The sequence below is a fragment of the Peromyscus maniculatus genome, chromosome 8 (genome assembly GCF_049852395.1).
Source record: "Peromyscus maniculatus bairdii isolate BWxNUB_F1_BW_parent chromosome 8, HU_Pman_BW_mat_3.1, whole genome shotgun sequence".
Taxonomy (NCBI): Eukaryota; Metazoa; Chordata; class Mammalia; order Rodentia; family Cricetidae; genus Peromyscus; species Peromyscus maniculatus.
Window position 1 is genome coordinate 10704543 of NC_134859.1, and position 19274 is coordinate 10723816.

The 19274-nt window shown below is 46.2% G+C and overlaps 1 protein-coding gene across 2 annotated transcripts in view; it reads right to left on the reverse strand.

The window, feature by feature from the left end:
• The window catches only part of Dnaja3 (DnaJ heat shock protein family (Hsp40) member A3), a 29028-nt gene that overhangs the window by 3843 nt on the left and 5911 nt on the right, over positions 1-19274 (reverse strand). For both annotated transcript variants that reach the window (XM_006984691.4, XM_006984690.4), the window contains exons 4-10: positions 13982-14182; positions 12180-12332; positions 9265-9412; positions 8815-8879; positions 4550-4678; positions 3259-3374; positions 2548-2645 (exon numbers count right to left, since the gene is read on the reverse strand). In XM_006984691.4, the coding sequence (XP_006984753.2) occupies positions 2548-2645; positions 3259-3374; positions 4550-4678; positions 8815-8879; positions 9265-9412; positions 12180-12332; positions 13982-14182 (910 nt within the window). The remainder of the gene's footprint in view (positions 1-2547; positions 2646-3258; positions 3375-4549; positions 4679-8814; positions 8880-9264; positions 9413-12179; positions 12333-13981; positions 14183-19274) is intronic.

Here is a 19274-nt window from a genome sequence, read left to right on the forward strand (position 1 = left end):
ACTTGAGCCCTTGGCTTCCAAGGCTGCTGTTGCTACTTCGAGGCAGGGTGTCCTTGAACTCCCAATTCTCCCGCCTTAGCCTCCCTCCCGAGAGCTCTAAACGTGCTTTCCATAAGCCCGGGACAGACCCCCTATGCTTTAGACTAAGCAGGAAGGTCACTGCCCCAAGGCCGTCTGTTCCAGGTTAAAGAGTACCAGCCCTCAGTGCTCCGTCACGCCACCCGCTGGCAGTACAGCGGGGAGCTGGGGATGCAAACCGCTCTAGGAACACTCTAGTTCCCACCACTCACAAGCTTCAGGCAGAGGGCCTTCGGTTCCACACCAGTCTCGGCAACATAGCAAGGCTGTCTTAGAGACAAAACCAAACTAAAACAACCAGCCAAATAAAAGCCCAAATCAAAAGCAAACAACAAACCAACCCTACAATTTTGCTAAATGTCAGAAATAAGAGAGATCTTAGGTCTAGAAAAAGTTGACTATTGGATTATCTGCACTGCAGTACTTCTCCAAGTGGATTCTAAGAGTGACTTTCTTCACAGCCTCAGGAGCAGCTTATTCAAACCCAGCTGACAGCACTCACACCTGAGGAGTTGTGTTCCTCTGTACTGGTGTGGGGTGTTGAGCCACAGTCTCACTATGTAACCCGGCAGTGCCTGGAACTCACTATATAAGCCAGGCTGGCTTTACATTTATGGTGATTCTCTGGCCTCTGCTTTCTGAGTGTAGGGCCTGCAGGTGTGTGGAACAATGCCCCGTGTGCATGTGGAGGTCAGGACAACGTGGTGGGATTGGTCTTCTCCTTCCACTAAGTGGATTCCAGGGTCAAGCTCAGGTCACCAGGCTTGGAGGCTCGGATGTTTGCTCACTGCACCATCTTGGGGCCTCTCCTTCTTGTTTTGTTAGTGCAGGGTAGTTTCACGAGTCTCAAGCTGGTCTTTAACTCTCGATGTAGCCAGGGATACTCATGAACCTTGCTCCTCCTGCTTGCACCTCCCAAATGCTGGGGTCACAGGCCTGTGCCACCACACCTGGTTCATATGATACTGAAGATCAAACCCAAGGAGGCCTACAAAGTCATATCTGGGAGTCAAATTCCCAGTGGGATGCAATTTTGAAAAAAATGACAACAGATTAACAGAAGAAAAACAGTATTGATATCTGACCATGGGGAAACGCCAATGCCCCACCCTGAGTCCGGCCCTGTAGAACATTAGCCCCTGGTGGGCAGAAGAAGAAAACGCTTGTGTGCAGAACAAACATCTCATATATTATATGATCTTGGGGGTATGTGAGGAAGAAGTTACAGGTACACAATGAGAGTTCTATGGAAGAACAGTCCCACTTTCTATTTGGTTTAAAGATAAAACAAATGAGCTGGTATGGTGGCACAAGCCTTAATCCCAGCTCTCAAAAGGCTAAGCACTAGGATCTCAAGTTAAGGGCCAAGACCATCTCAAACAAATAAACATGAATAAGAACAAAGAGTAATACAGATATATATTTGTTTTGTTTTGTTTCGGTTTTTGGTTTTTGGAGACAGGATTTCTCTGTGTAGTTTTGGTGCCTGTCCTGGATCTCGCTCTGTAGACCAGGCTGGCCTCAAACTCACAGAGATCCACCTGCCTCTGCCTCCCGAGTGCTAGGATTACAAGTGTGTGCCACCACCGCCTGGCAAAGTGTATGTATTATGTATCCAACCATTAAAATAAATGCCATTCGGTGTTTGATCCAGCTAAAAACAGGAAGGCTGCTGGAAGTTCCATTTCCACTTACATCTACTTTCAGAGAACTCATCCTTCCTCTACTCTGCTGGAAAAGCTGCCCCAGATCTGCATACCCACTGTGAATTACCATACACCAATCTAAGGCCATTCCAGATCGGAGAACTCCATCCAGGTTCCCAGAAAAACAAAATGATGCAATGAGGTAGAAACAAGTGCAGCCTGGGCACAGCACGTCCTGACCTGTCCCAGTCAACAGAGGCCTCACCTGAAATACAGCTAACGGGGCCACAGCAAAGTTCCAGCCCAGACATCACACCACTTGTGTTCACAGAGCATAACAATTGATACGTTTGGGTAGCAAATTTGTTCATTCAATCAAGAGATCAAAGCTATCCTTTGTCCTGATAGGATTTTTACATTGTTGTTACCACTATTTACTTCGGAATCCTGGTAAAATGTTCAAGGTCAGGAAGGCACAGATCTGTCCAATTGATCTCCTTCTTAAGCTGTTACAAAGAACTCTTGGAGGGAAGTGCCCAAAGTCACAAGGCAAATGGCAGAACCAAGGCTAGAACTCAGAACAACAGCTCTGAGACAGAGCTGCTGGGCAGGGGGCGATCCTGTGCTGTCTCAGCACACACATGCAGTGAAAGAGGGACACTTCAATGGGGTATGGTTACACTCCACAGGACACCTCTCCCCATGACCCTTCTGGGGACCTATGAAAACTCCAGCAGAAATCAAACATGGTTTGAATTGTCTGTCAACCCTTCAGAGACTCAAGAGGTCCCTTATGTCACCACATTACTCCCAGGCCCCTTACCAGTGCTTGTGTGGGTGACACCATTCACTGTCCCCTCCACATCAGTCTCATCCTCGGCATAGCTCAGGATCAGGTTCTGCTGCCTACTGGTTAGCCTCCTGTGGACCAAGAACAGTTAGTGGCCAAGCACTTCCTGCAGGCAGCTCTTGAAAGGACACAATGCAGCTAAGTTTCTGACCCAGGCAGGTCCACACCAAGCTAGTGACGAGGGACTGAGGGTCACAGGTCAGAGCTTCTCTCTAAAACTCTGAGTAGTTTCAATTGTCATTACTGTTATGCTAGATACTTACAAGGGTGGGGATGGGGTGTCCATGCTCTATGTGTGCCTGTGAGCAGCGGGTAAAAAAGTAATCTTACAACAGGCAGAAGAACTGGAACTGGCCCGCCAGGTGGAGGAGCAGGGCATACCCCATGCTGGGTGCCATAGCACTCTGCCCAGAACACATCAGGAGTTTAGCATCTATGTGTCATTCTTTTTAATACTTCCACAACTCAGTGAAGCCAGCCTGCTGTATCCACTGCAGATGGGAAACACAGGCTGGACAAAACTGCCTTCAAGGAAGAAAAGAACCTGCCCAAGCCAAGAGCTCAAAGGGCAGCTGAACTGCTACGTGCTGGGCCTGATAGGTAAAAGGCTCGAAGGGTACCTGTTCGCTGCATCTGTGTGTATGGGGTCTGGCGGTCTTGGCCATAGTCTTAGTGAACACTTACTTTGGAACTTTGATCTTGATATGAATGTAGTGGTCGCCATAGCCATAGCTATTAATCCGGGGGATGCCTTTTCCAGACAAGCGAATCCTCTGGTCGGTCTGAATCCCAGAAGGGATCTATTGAGAAAGGAATGCACTGATGTTCCCTGGTTCCCACTGTCCAAAAATAAAACTACACAGTGAAAGACGTCTTCAAAAAAGGACTTGCACCGGTGTGCAGAACCAGCTAGCCACACAATTGTGAGACAGCTGAGTCCATGAAACAGATGTGAGGAGTGAAGCAAAGACTTAGGAGCACACAGGTGAAAGCAGATGTGAGACTAAGCTTGCTCCATTACTCTCGGGCTGGACAGCAAGGACCCTAGAAAAGCAGACATGTCCAGGTGAGGTGGGAGTATCTGCCCACAGTGACCACTGCCAAGGCCTAAGGCAGGCCCAAAGTCTCCAAACCCAGAGGCTGGAGAAGGCCCTGAGGCAAATATAAGGGTGGGTACAGGAAGCTGTCCACTACAGCTTCAATTAAAACTAGAGATGGTCTGGGGACTGGAGAGATGGCTCAGTGGTTAAGAGCACTGGATGCTTTTTCAGAAGACCCAAGTTCAATTCCCAGCACCCACATGGCAGCTCACAACTGTCTAACTCCAGTTCCAGGGGATCTCACACCCTCACACACATACATGCAGGCAAAACACCAGTGCACATGAAAAATAAGCAAATCTTCAAAAGAAAAAAAAAAAAACTAGAGGTGCTCAACAGATTAAGACACAGACCCTAAGACACCTGCTCCCCAAGACAGACCACGGGGAGGACCATGAACAAAGAGCACCTACCGCAGTGTGTAACTCCTGCCCTCAATTCCTGGGGCCCTGACCAGTGGAAGAGGAGACATGGACCAAGAACCATGGCCAACAGTAAAGAGAAAGGCCTGGAGTTGTGATGATTACTCAAGGAATAGTCTGAAGCCCTGAGTGCCACAGGCTCCAATGTCTCTTCTACTCTCAGAATCCCTGACAGGCTGGACACTCAGGTTTAGGACCACCTCAGCTATTTCCCACTTTAGAAAAAAATTAACTGGGCATGGTGGCACATGCATGTAATCATAGCACATGGAAGGCTGAGGCAACTGGATTACAAGTTCAAGGTCAGCTGAGGGTACATAAAAAGCATCAGTATCAAAAAAGAAAGGGAGGGAGGGAGAGAAGGAGGAAGGAAGGGAGAGAGACAGAAAAAGAAAAGGAAAAAGATTGACAAGGTGCCAGGGTGCAAAGACAGCTGTCCTCATGACCTCTTACCGTCACATTGATTGTCTCATATAAGCCCTGGGCTTTGGCTGTACCCCCAAGAATAGCTTGAGCTATTGAAATAAAGAGGTCGGAGTGGATATCTGCGCCGTCTCTCCGGAACACAGGGCTTTTCTGGACCTAATGCCAAAGAGAAGACAAGTGTGACCACTATGGAAGTGTTGCCTGAGGCTGGACATCAGCCCTGTGTCTTCCCAGACCTGAGCTTGGGGCCTCACACACTTTAACCCCTTTTCACTTAAATAGATAGCACAGGAAGACCTGTACCTCAGAGCACCCCAAGGCTCTGAAGGGACACATGCTCCATGCACACTGCACAGTAGAGCACTATCTAGACTTCCTCAGTCTCTATTAAAACCTTTCAATTACAAAAGAAATAAGAGCCAGGTAGTGGTGTCACACACCTTTAATCCCAGCACTCAGGAGGCAGAGCCAGGCGGATCTCTGTGAGTTCGAAGCCAGCCTGGTCTACAGAGTGAGATCCAGGACAGGCACCAAAACTACACAGAGAAACCCTGTCTCATAAAACAAACAAACAAACAAAAATAAATAAATAAATAAGAATACAATTTGGTATTCTAATTTTTCCCTGAATCTTACCTAATTCGAAAGATTGTTAAACACAGACCAATACTTCTAGAAAGATAAAATTGATTTACAGGGCCAGGTGTAGTGGCGAACACCTTTAATCCCAGCACTCAGGAGGCAGAGCCAGGCGGATCTCTGTGAGTTCGAGGCCAGCCTGGGCTACCAAGTGAGATCTAGGAAAGGCACAAAGCTACACAGAGAAACCCTGTCTCGAAAAAAACAAAAAAAGAAAAAAGAAAAAAAAAAAAAGAAAAACCAAAAATAAGTAAATAATGATAATAAAATAAAAAGATTTACAGGGGCTAGGGAAGTGCCTGCCACACAAGTATAAGGATCCACAATACTCATGTAAAAGCTGGGCATGGTAGTACACATTTGTGATCCTAGCCACTGCTGTGTGTGTGTGTGTGTGTGTGTGTGTGTGTGTGTGTGTGTGTACAGGTGGATCTCTTGAGCTCACTAGCCAGAAAGCCTAGATGAATCTGTGTGTGTGTGTGTGTGTACAGGTGGATCTCTTGAGCTCACTAGCCAGAAAGCCTAGATGAATCTGTGTGTGTGTGTGTGTGTGTGTGTGTGTGTGTGTACAGGTGGATCTCTTGAGCTCACTAGCCAGAAAGCCTAGATGAATCTGTGTGTGTGTGTGTGTGTGTGTGTGTGTGTGTGTGTGTGTGTGTGTGTGTGTACAGGTGGATCTCTTGAGCTCACTAGCCAGAAAGCCTAGATGAATCAATGAGCTCCAGCTTCAGCAAGAAACTGTCTCAAAAAGTAAGGGGGAGAGGAATCAAAAAAGGCACCAGACATCAACCTCTGTCCTCTACATGCATACACACACACGTATTCACACATACAATCTTTCAGACGGGGCTAGAACACAGGGCCTTGCACACACAGGTACACCACCACTAAACTATAGCCCAGCACCAACCTTCACCTTTGATTTCTCAGTCTGGAGGATTCAGTCTCCACGCTATTTTTATGTACTGCGCTAACTTTGGTTTGAGAGAAGATCTCACTGTAGGCAGGCTCCACATTCATGGACTTATGTAAACCAATGCCTCAGCCTTGCATGGAGTGGGACTCCAGGTCAGTGTCACTATACCAGCTTTGCCACTGGGTTTGTTTTATTTGGAGAAGGGGGCATATTTTTTGAGATGGGGATATCAAGTCAGGCTGGCTTCCAATTCTCTGTGAGGCTGAGGATGACTTTGAACTTCGGATCCTCCAGACTCTACCTCCCAAGTGCTGGGATTACAGGTGTGCACTACCATGGCCAGTTTTATACAGTGTTGATGACTGAACCCCGGGCTTTTGTGTACACAAGGCACTTTACCTACATCCTGAGTCTTATTTCTAGTTTTCTTTTTTAGTCTTATTTTTAAAGACAGCATTGGGGGCGGGGGGGGGGTAAGAGAGATAGCTCAGTGGTTAAAAGTATGTACTGCTCTTCCAGAGGACCTGAGTTCAATTCCCAGTATCCATGTCAGGTGGCTCATAACCACCTATACACTCCAGCTTCAGGGAATCTGATGAATCAGGCCTCCTTAAACACCTGCACCCATGTACATATCCCCTGACGCACATATACATGCACATATTTAAAAGTAAGTATTGGGGTTGGGGATTTAGCTCCGTGGTAGAGCGCTTGCCTAGCAAGCACAAGGCCCTGGGTTCGGTCCTCTGCTCTGGGGGGAAAAAAAGTAAGTATTAAAAAACAACAACAACAAAAAAGATATGGTTTTGCTGGGCTATGGTGGTGCATGCCTTTAATCCCAGTACTCGGGAGGCAGAGGCAGGCGGATCTCTGTGAGTTTGAGGACAGCCTGGATTACAGAGTTCCAGGAAAGGCACAAAGCTACACAGAGAAACCCTGTTTTGAAAATATATATATATAGGTTTGTTATATAGACTAGGCTGGTCTTGAATTCAGGATCCTCCTATCTCCACATCCCAAGTGCTAAGATTACAGGCATGTGCCACTATACCTAGTACTTGAGTCAAATAATGAAATATCTCATATATAGAAAAAGGCAAAGTAGCCGGGCAGTAGTGTTGCACCCTTTTAATCCCAGCACTCAGGAAGCAGAGGCAGGCAGATCTCTGAATTTGAGACCAGCCTGGCCTGCAGAACAAGTTCCAGAACAGCCAGGTCTACACAGAGAAACCCAGTCTCGAAGAAAAAAAAACAAAACGGAAAGAGAGAGAGAGAGAGAGAGAGAGAGAGAGAGAGAGAATAGCAAACAGTACACCTACAATCATGCTCACAGAATTAAAACATTACAAGGTGGTCCACACCTATAATACCAACATTCTAGAGGCTAAGACAGAACACTCATGCGTTCCAGGCCAGCCTGAGCAACACAGGGAGATCCTGGCTCAAAAATGGGGAAAGAAAAATTACAAATGTAACTTTCTTTATGGTTCTCAGTTAATCACTACCCTGAATCTGGCATTTATCAACCTTACAAGCATGCCTTTACTTTTACTGTGCCTTTCTACATTCCCAAACAACACATAATCAATCAGTCTCTTGTACTTTCCAGCCTGTAACAATCTGCTTTCCTTCCCCTGTGGTTCTTGCCTTCTGACAGATTGATAGACAATGTTCTGCTACACAGCAGTTTGATGACTATTCTTGACAAACACCAGGTTTGTCACCAGTGTCTTGCTGTTATAAACAGGGCTGTCATATACACCCCTTGACCCAACACATGCTCCATTTGCATGGGTTTTTCTCAGATACATACCTAGTCTTAAGTCTCTGTTACCAGAGAAAACCATTTTGGGGTTAACGGTGTGAGTACTTTGCTAGCATGCAGAAAGCTGTGTGTTTAATTTCTAGCATTGCTAAATAAACAAATAAAACTATAGCATTATAACTTGCTCTCTCTGGCTGGGCATGGTGGCAGACACTTTTAACCCCAGCATTCGGGAAGCAGAGGCAGGCAGATCTCTGAATTCAAGGCCAGCCTGGTCTGCAGAACAAGTTCCAGGACAGTCAGGACTATACAGAGAAACCCTGTCTCAAAAAACCAAAGAATTAGAATATTTTTTAAAAGGGTTAGCTTTCTGATCAGCAATTTATATAGGAATAACAACACACACATCTTGGTGGTGGTAGCCCACACCTTCAATTCCAGCACTCAGGAGGCAGAGGTAGGCAGACCTCTGTGAGTTCAGGGCCAGCCTGGTCTACAGAGTGAGTTCTAGGACAGCCAAGGCTACACAGAGAAACCTTGTCTCAAAAAACAAAAACAACCAAAATTGAAAACACACACCCACACAAATGTTGTGGGGTTTGTTTTCTATGTTTCTTTCTTTTTTCTTTTTTTTTCAAGATAGGGTTCCTCTGTGTTGCCCTGGCTGTCCTGGAACTCAATCTGTAGATCAGGCTAGCCTCGAACTCAGAGATCTTCCTGCCTCTCCTTCCGAGTACTGGGATTAAAGGTGTACACCACCACCATACTTGGCTATGTTTCTAACTTGTCAGTGTTGCGAGGAAGCTTTATTCTCTGCATCCAGACATGAAAACAATTAATAACCATGCCTGAGCAGCCTTGAACTTAGAACAGTAACAACTGTGCCCATGAACCTTACAACAACGAGCAATCTCAGGTGCACCCACTCCAAGAGAACAAGGACCCAACAGAAGCTGACAGGCAAGCACCTACCCTGAATGTGACAAAAATTTCTCGTTTTCCCACAGGCATCCTTACAGTCTGACCATCTTCAACTCCTAGGAGAATAAAAGTTCCAAACAGCAGTTATAGTAGGGATCCCAGGAAACCCAGTTGACCAGGTTTCTTGTCTTATTCTGGAGATGGGGTTCACCATATATCTCAGGCTGACCTCAGACTTATCAACAGGTATCACATATAACTAGCTCGTCTCCTGTTAAGGCCAGTCCTCACTGCATGAGGACAGAAGAGACAGGACAGGAAGCTGCAGCATCCCATCGGGGAGCAGAGTGGGTACACTGTAAGAATGACTGGGGTAAAGGAAGACTGCAACAGATTCTAGTTCCTCCTCAGACCTGGGGACCAAGGGCCTTGCGTCTAGCTCTGCAATCACGCAGACACAGGACACCACAGAGCCGGGCCATCTCCTGGGCAGTGGCCCACCTGCAGGCACAGGGATTGTCACTCGCTTCTTCTGCTTGGCTTGTCCTGTTCCTCTGCAGACCACACAAGGACTCGTGACGATGGAGCCCCGGCCACCACATCTCCGACATGTGGACCGCATCACAAAAGGACCTGTATTGACAGTTTCCTGAGGAACAGAAGGAAAATGCTGACTATGCGGGTACACTGTTTTATCTAAAAATGTTTTATTAAGGGTTTACATCCAGGTTAAGTGGCACAGGTCTACGATCCCAACATGTGGAGAGTAGAGGCAGGAGATCAGGAGTCCAAGGTCAGCCTTATCTGCATAGTAAGTTTGAGGCTAAGGTTACATGAGACTCTGCTCACTCCCACCCCCAATGAGGAGGGTGGATAAGAATAAAATACATTATATACATGTCTGAAACTTTCAAAGAGTAATCATCTTTGTTTGTTTGTTTGGTTTTGTTTTTTTAGACAGGGTTTCTCTGTGTGTAGCTCTGGCTATCCTGGAATTTGCTTTGTAGACCAGGCTGGCCTCGAACTCAGACATCCACCTGCCCCCTGAGCGATGGGATTAAAGGTGGGCACCACCACTGGCCAGCAATAATCTTCAATTTTAAGTCAGGGTGAAGGGAAGGAGGGGCAACAATGGACTTCTTGTGTGCATGTGCTGCTCCAAAACACACTGCCTAAGAAAACAGGGACAGGGCTGGAGAGATGGCTCAAGGTTAAGAGCACTGGCTGCTCTTCCAGAGGTCCTGAGTTCAGTTCCCAGCAACCACATGATGGCTCACAACCATCTGTAATGAGAACTGGTGCCCTCTTCTGGCATGAAGGCATACATGCAGACAGAACATTGTATACATATTAAAGAAAAAAAGAAAAAAAGAAAGAAAACAGGTATAGGCGCTCACACTGCTAATTTGAACTTCTTTTTTTTGGTGCAGGAAGAGGGATGATATCTCCTGTGGCCCAGGCTGGACTCAAACTTGCTATGTACTAGAGGATCAACTTGAACTTCTGATGTTTCCCAATCCACCTACCAAGTTCTGGGAGTACAGGTATACACCACCACACCCAGCTCTGAAGTCAAAAATTTTCAATGAACTTGTATCCTTGTGGTTGGCTTTCTCTGCACCATCCCCATGTACATGTGTGTATGTGCGCTGGGATTGAATCACGGCTTCAGCTGGCATGATGGCTCACCTTTACTTTCACAGCACCAACAGGCTGACGAATAAAGATTGCCTCGTGTTCAAAGTTAGCCTAGATTAGAGTTAAACCCTATCTCAAATAGAACAAAATATGAATTCAGGGCTTTGAGCATGCTAAGAACATGCTCATCAATTAGAAACAGCCCCAAGAACTCTAAATGCCTGTACATGGTACAGAAAAAAAAAAAAAATTCTGAAATTGAAGCTAGTATAGTCTATACAGCAAGTTTCTGACCAGCCAGAACTGCACATCCAGACCCTGTCTCATTAAGTAAAATAAAATATAGTCAGGCAGTGGTGGCCCACACCTTCAATCTTGGTACTTGGAGGTGGAGACAGGCAGATCTCTGTGATTTTGAGACCAGCCAGTCAAGGATACACAAAGAAACCCTATCTCAAAAAAAAAAAAAAAGAAAAAAAGAAAGAAAGAAAAAGAAACAAAACCAAAAAACCCCCACATATATAAAATGGACTGGGGAGTTGACTCGGCAGGTAAAGGCACTTGCCACCAAGGCTAGTTCAAACACTGGGTCCCACATGATGGAAGAAAACTGAATCCCAGAAGTTGTTCTTTGAATGGTACATACGGGCATGGCACACATGTACATACAATAAATAAGTAAATGTAATAATAAAAAAAATACTTTTAAAAATTATAACCAGGCAAGGCAGGCGGTGGTAGCGCACACCTTTAATCCCAGCACTCAGGAGGCAGGGGCAGGCAGATCTCTGTGAGTTCAAGGCCAGCCTGGGCTACAGAGTGAGTTCCAGGACAGCCAGGGCTACACAGAAAGACCCTGTCTGGGGAGGGGATAGGGGTGTATGTGGGAGATAGGGTGGGATTATAACCAGACATGATGACACATTCTCATAATCCCAGTACTCAAGAGTCTAATGCTAGCAGTATGCCTGGGTTAAAGATTTAAGACCCTGTCCTTCCTCTAATCTCCACTCCCTAAGAAAAGAACAAAAAACAAAAAACCAAACCAAACCAAACCAAAACCAGGGTGGAATTCTAGCACTTGGGAGCTAAAGGAGGATTACAAATTCAAGTCATCCTCAGTCACACAGGGAGGCTGAGGCAGCAGCGCAGGGCTACAGCGCCTAGCCTAAGGCCCAGAATACCTCAGGGGTCTCTGGGACAGGAGGGCAGGGCTGGGGCAGCACAGGTGGGCGGGAACGGAGGAGGGGAGGGCTGGGGCAGCACAGGTGGGCGGGAACGGAGGAGGGGAGGGCTGGGGCAGCACAGGTGGGCGGGAACGGAGGAGGGGGGGGCTGGGGCAGCACAGGTGGGCGGGAACGGAGGAGGGGGGGGCTGGGGCAGCACAGGTGGGCGGGAACGGAGGAGGGGGGGGGCTGGGGCAGCACAGGTGGGCGGGAACGGAGGAGGGGGGGGCTGGGGCAGCACAGGTGGGCGGGAACGGAGGAGGGGGGGCTGGGGCAGCACAGGTAGGTGGGAACGGAGGAGGGGAGGACTGGGGAGGGGAGGGCTGGGGCAGCACAGGTGGGCGGGACGGAGGAGGGGAGGGCTGGGGCAGCACAGGTGGGCGGGAACGGAGGAGGGGAGGACTGGGGAGGGGAGGGCTGGGGCAGCACAGGTGGGCGGGACGGAGGAGGGGAGGGCTGGGGCAGCACAGGGGGGGGGGAACGGAGGAGGGGAGGGCTGGGCCAGCACAGGTAGGTGGGAACGGAGGAGGGCAGGGCCCAAAGCACCCTTACCATGCCGGAGCCGCTGCAGTAGTGGCAATGCTGCACTTTGGTTCCAGGCTCGTTCCCCTTGCCGTCACAACGCTCACAGGTGTCCATGATGTTCACAGTGAACTCCTTGTTGACACCCTTGGCGGCTTGGTTGAATGTCAACTCCATGATGTACTGAAAGAGTGAGGCACGGCCTGTCACTGCTTGACAATGACTGCAGTGATGCTGCGTCAGGACAGGAGGGCACTGGCCTGCAGCTACTTGCTAACTACCAGACATGTGTAATGTAGACTCTGCGGGTGAGGATGGGTGCTAGTCACTTAGCTGACCTAGCTTTACACACACAGATTGTAACATTATCAAGTGAAAATTTACTCATCAGCTGACGTCGGGAATAATACCTGCATGTAGCGTTTGCTTTGGCCTAAGTCTAGAATATCTCCCAGAGGCCCAAGGCTTCGTTTCCATCTTAGTGTATGGGGGAGGTAGTGGGACCTTGAAGAGGTAGAGTCTGGCGGGAGATTTTATGTCACTGCCAGTCTGCCCTCCTTTCCCTCACCATCAGGATCAGATAAGCAGCTTTACCTCACTCTCCACGTTACACACTGCCTTACCCAGGCCCTGAAACAGTGGGTCCAATAGACCATTCATTCAAATCATAAGCCAAAAGAAGCCTTTCCACTTTATTCTTTTGTTTTCCTACATGTATGCACCACATGTGCCTAGTGCCCAAGGAGAAGAGGAGGAAGTAAGATCCCCTGGAACTGGAGTTACACACAGTTTTTCACCACCATGAGGGTGCTAGGAACTGAACTTGGGTCCTCTGTAAGAGCAGCATGTGCTCTTAACTGCTGAGCCAACTCTTCAGCCTCACTTTCCACTTTTGAGTTGTCTCAGGTATTTTCTTACAATAACAGAATAAAAACTAGAATAATACTTACAAAAAGCTTGAATGATCCATAATTGTAACTTAGATCATGAAACACTTCTCTTCTTTCCTCAACTCTGACAATGTCGCATTAGGACAAAGCTCTGGAAGAGTCAGCAATATCTTCCTGCTGGACTGAGCTTTCCTAGAGTAACAGGATCTCAGCCTTCCTAATGCTATGACCCTTTAATACAGTTCCTCATGTTGTGGTGACCCCAACCATAAAATTATTTCATTGCCACTTCATAATTGTAATTTTGCTGTTGTTATGAATCATAATGTAAATATCTGATATGCAACCCCAAAGGGGTCGTGAACCACAGGTTGAGAACCGCTGCTTTAGATAAATCACTCTACTACGGTTTCTGAGGGTCTTCAGCGCTGCCTGATTAAACAGCTACTAATAATGTCACAACATACACATTCTTTACTACCTAAAGGATTTTTCAAATCGTCCTAACTTTCTGCCAAATGGCTGCCTCTGAATCATTCCATTGCCTTTCTGAGGAACAGAAACTAAAAGTCTGCGTCTCACTTTAGCTTAAATATTGATCATTTAGCCGGGTGTTGGTGGTGCCCGCCTTTAATCCCAGCACTGGGGAGGCAGAGCCAGGCAGATCTCTGTGAGTTCAAGGCCAGCCTGGGCTACCAAGTGAGTTCCAGGAAAGGCGCAAAGCTACACAGAGAAACCCTGTCTCAAAGGTCATTTAAAATAAGAACACTGTGCGTGATGGCACATGTCTTTAATGCCAGCACTTAGGAGGCAGAGGCAGGTAGATTTCTATGAGTTCAAAGTCAACCTGGTCATAGTGAGTTCCAGGATAGCCAGGGCTACAATGTGAGACCTTTTCTCAAAAATACAAAAATTAATTTAAAAAAAGAAATGGAAACTTACTTCCTGAGGCTGATCAAATACAGTCTGGAAATCTCCAAAAGGCGATGATGAGAACTCCCCAAAGATCTTCCTGAACAGCTCCTCAGGGTCAACAGAGGGACCTCCTCTCCAGTAGCTCTGCCCAGAGCTGCTGGCTCCAGGATCAAAGCCAGCAGAGCCGTAAGCATCATACTGCTTCCTCTTCACCTCGTCACTCAACACCTATGACGGAAAATGACACAGCAATCAGGCAAACTGGGTCTTCTCAGTTCAGGAGCACAGACAACAGCTCATGCCAAGTAAGTCTGTCATATTTACTAAGTGGTCTTATATGCAAAACAGTCTACAAACGCCAGGCAGGGTGGGCAGTGAATGCCTGTAATCCCACCAATCAAAAGGCTAACGCAGGGAGATGAGTTTGAAGACAGTTAGGGCTGCACAGTACACCCTGTTTCAACAAAAGACAAAAATCACATTGGAGCTCAGTGGCAGAGCATTTGTTAAGCATGCAGACAGCCTTGGGTTCAGTCCTCAAAGCCATAAAAACAGAAAAATAAAAATGTAAAAGTTAGTTGGGCAGTAGTGGCGCACACCTTTAATCCTAGCACTCAGGAAGCAGAGGCAGGAGGATCTGAGTTTGAGGCCAACTGCTCTACAGGGCAAGTTCCAGGACAGCTACACAGAGAAACCCTGTCTCAAAAACAAAAAAGGGGGGAGAAAAAAGTAAAAATTAGCCATCAAATATACCTTTCATGGTATGATGGTAATTCTGTCAACTTCATTGGTTTAAGGTGGAAAACTGGTAAAGCATACTTCTTTTTTTGTTTTTCGGGACAGGGTTTTTTCTCAGTGTAGCCACGTATACACCTATAGTCCAGGCTGGCCTCGAACCCAGGGATCCACCAGTCTTCCTCCCCAAGTGAGGGTATTAAAGCCACACCTGGCTGTATACTTCGAGACATGTCTCTGAGGGCGTTTCCAGACAAAAATGGAAGAGGCAAAGACTGCCTGTCATCACAGCACTTGAAAGGCTGAGGCAGAGGAATTCCTTGAGTTTGAGGCTAGCCTTGTCTCAAAACCAACCAAAAAGCAACAGAAAACCAGGACTGGCACGCAGGTTAAGGAACCAAGTTGGGCAGACCTGCCCTGACCGCAAGCAGCACCCAACAAGTGCAGCCCGACGGGAAGGAACAGCAGAGCAAGCACCTCGCTCTCGGGAGCACTTCACCCTTCTTGGGCGTGACCCATATACGTCATAATATTTCACCAACTTCTGTTTGACTTTCTGAAATAAGATCTCACTATGTAGACTTGGTTATCGAACTCCCTATGTAGACCAGGCTGGCCTAGAACTCACAGAGCTCCACCTGCTTCTGCCTCCCAACTGCTGGAATTGAAGTCATAAGCTACCATGCCCAGCTTTTCTTCAGCCTTTGAATGCACACTGGCATCAGCCACTCTCAGGTATTCAGGCCTGCAGCCACAGACCAGGCTACTGTCACTGGCCTTCCATCCAGAGGCTTCCAGCTTCTTAAATTGAGCAGCTACCAGTTTCTCTGATGCCACAGCCTATAGGTGCCATTGTGGGACTCTTCAGCAGCTGATCTTTTTTACAAACAATTTTTATGAGCCTGGCATGGTGACTCATGTCTCTTAATTCTAGCACTCACGAGGCAGAGGCAGGTGGATTTCTCTGAGTTCAAGGCCAGTCTGGTCTACAGAGTGAGTTCCAGGACAGCCAGGACTACACAGAGAAACCCTGTTGGTGAATATTAGCTTAAGATGTGTTACATTCATTTATTCTGTGGGATATTTGTTTAATAAGACATGTTGCATTCTTTCATGTTGCATTCGTTTAACTCTGTAAAGCTGAGTTACTTTGCCTATGTAAAACACCGGATTTGTCTAATAAAGAGTTGAACTGCCAATAGCAAGGCAGGAGAAAGGATAGGAGGGGCTGGCAGGCAGAGAGGATAAATAGGAAAAATCTAGGCTGGGGGAGAGAAGAGGAGGAAGAGCAAGAAAAGAGATGGCTTAGAGGTTAGGAACACTGGCTGTTCTTCTAGAGGTCCTGAGTTCAATTCCCAGCAACCACACTATGGCTCACAATCATCTGTAATGAGATCTGTGTCCTCTTCTGGACTGCAGGGATACATGCAGGCAGAACACTGTATACATAATAAATAAATCTTTTTTTTTTTTTTTTAAAGAGAGGAGGATGGAGGATGCCATAGGCCAGCCACCCAGCCACACAACCAGCCATGGAGTAAAAAGGGAAGAAAGACATATAGAATAAAGAAAGGTAAAAAGCCCAGAGGCAAAACATGGAAAAAGAGAAATGGGTTAATTTAAGTTAGAAAAGCTGGCTAGAAACAAGCCAAGCTAAGGCCAGGCATTCATAATTAAGAATAAGTTTCCGTGTATTTATTTGGGAGCTGGGTGGTGAGCCTCCAAAGAGTTAAAAAAAAAAATCCCTACATTTTGGCGTTCCAACATGAGGCCTAATTTTCCACATCGGGCCTGAGAAAGCTTAAAAAAACAAAGGTTACTGCTCCCATAAGAATCTCTGCTGTACAGCAGTGCACTTGAACAGCCTTTTCCATGCTAAATAGAAACAAAACAAAAAAGTGAAAAAATGCCTGCCACAAGGCAGGGCACTGGCATTCCAGAACTGGGGGACTGAATGCAGTTCTTCGTCTCCATATGGAGTTTGCTTTCAATGTGGCAAGACTAGCCATTTGGACAAAAAAAAAAACAAAACTTTTTTTGCCTTGACTGCTGACGGTAAGCTATACAGACTGGACAATCAGGACACAGGAAAAAGACGGTTGAACTTTGTCAAGACAAGGCAGGGAAGTCCTTTGAGATTCCTGCTTCACAGAAGAGTCTGTCAGATATTCTGCAGGATACAGAGGAAAGTGACTGATGAACTTTGCCAATACAAGGCGGGACAGTCCTTCAGATTTCCTGCTTCACTGAAAAGTCTGCCAGATGTTCTAGGCCTGTAGCCAAAGATGGATGCCCCAACATTGCAGAGGAACTTTGGGTGACTGTCCAGGCAGTCAAATGTCTCTGTTGTTAGGCAATACTATATCCTTCTGGGGTCTTTGATGGAGCTAAAGACTAAATAGTTTGAGTTATAGTTTCCCTTAATTATGGTAGAAAGTAAATTAGGTATAAAACTTTGGAATCACTAAGATAGGATAGATAATGGAGCCTTTTCTCTGAATTTGCTAAATACAAATGGACTGAATATTGTAAATGTAATTCTTACTTGATAACTGTTTTTATTTTATATATATAGTTTTACTATGTTAAAGTTAAAAATCTTCATTTTTATTAAGACCAAATGTGAAAAATTAGGTTAAGGTGTGTTACATGTGTTATCTTCATTTATTCTGTGGAATATTTAATGATGCAAAGATGTGTTGCATTCTTTTATGTTGCATTTGCTTAACTCTGTATAGCTGTGTTATTTTGCCTGCCTAAAATATTTGCTTGGTCTAATAAAGAGCTGAACAGCCAATAGCTAGGCAGGAGAAAGAAATAGGTGGGGCTGCCAGGCAGAGAGAATAAATAAGAGGAAAACTCTAGACTGGGAGAGAAGAGGAAGAGCAAGAAAAAGAGGAGAGAAGGACACCAGGGGCAGCCACCCAGCCACACAACCAGCCATGGAGCAAGAAGAAGAAAGGCTTTGCTGACTCCCCATGGGAGGCCTTACCCTTTTGGAGAAGGGGATGGGGGGTGGGGGTTGAGGGGGAACAGGAGGAGGGATGAGAGGGATCTATGGTCGGTATGTAAAATGAATAAAAAAAAATTAAATTAAAAAAAAAAGGGAAGAAATATATACAGAATAAAGAAAAGTTAAAAAGCCTAAAGGCAAAATGCAGAAAGAGAAACAGATTAATATAATTTTGAAAAGCTGGCTAGAAACAAGCCAAGTTAAGACTGGGTATTCATAAGTAAGACTAAGAAGTCTTCATGTATTTATTTTATTTGGGAACTGGGTGGCAGGCCCCCAAAGAGTTAAAATAAAACAAGTAACTACAAAACCTTGACATGAAAAAAAATTATAGTAATTTTTGTTTTATTTTATGGGTATAGGCATTTTGTCTACACGTATGTCTGTATACCACTTGTGTGCCTGTTGCTCTCAGAAGCCAGAAGAGGGCATTGGATCTCTTGAAATTGGAGTTACAGTTGGTTGTGAGTTGCCATGTGGATGCTGGGAATTGAACCTAGGTCCTCTAGAAGAGCTGCCAATGCTCTTAACTAATGAACCATCTCTCCAGCACCCTGCCCACCTGCAGCTGATCTAAAGAGCCAATTTAATAAATCTCTTATGATTACATATATCCTATTAATTCTCCTTCTCTAGAAAGCTCTAGCACAGATTAGCTGTAGTTGGCAGGGGATAAAAGCCTTCATACTTCTGAGCTGTGACTCTTCAAATGTCACAGTCACAAAGGATATCTAGTCCTTTGAACATAGAAACTTGGACATGTGCAGAACCCCTGAGACAGTGAGGTCCAAGAGGAGTGCTGCAGTGGTCTGAATGAGAACAGCCCCCATGGGCTCACAGGGAGGGGTACTCTTAGGAGGTGTGGCCTTATTGGAGGAAGAGTGTCACTGGGGGTGGGCTTGGAGGTTTCAGAAGCCCAAGTCAGGCCCAGTGTCACTCTCTCTTCCTGCCACCTTCCAATTCAGATGTAGGACTCTCAGCTACATCTCCAGCACCATGTCTGCCTGTGTGCCGTCATGCTTCCTACCACGATAATGGACTAAACCTCTGAACCTGTAAGCCAGCCCCAATTAAAAGTTTTCCTTTAAAAGAGTTTCCATGGTCATGATGTCTCTTCATAGCAATAAAACCCTAACTAAAGCAAATGGCCGTTCTCCAATAACTCTGTAACTGGTCAATGGCTCTTTCAGGGACATACGGTTTTTTTCCTGTATTTTGTTTTTGTTTTTGTTTTTTAAGACAGAGTTTCTTTGTGTAGCTTTGGAGCCTGTCCTGGAGCTCACTCAGTAGACCAGGCTGGCCTTGAACTCACAGAAATTCACCTGCCTCTGCCTTTGCTGGGATTAAAGGTGTGAGCCACCACTGCCTGGGTTTTTTTTCCCCTGGTATTTTGATATGGTCTTTTACTTTAACAACTGCTATCAAATAAAGGCTGACTCAGTCTAATTCTCAAGATCATCTATCAGGCTGAGCGGTGGTGGTGCACACCTTTAATATCAGCACTCTGGAGGCAGAGGCAGTGGATCTGAGTTCGAGGCCAGCCTGGTCTACAGAGCAAATTCTAGGACAGTT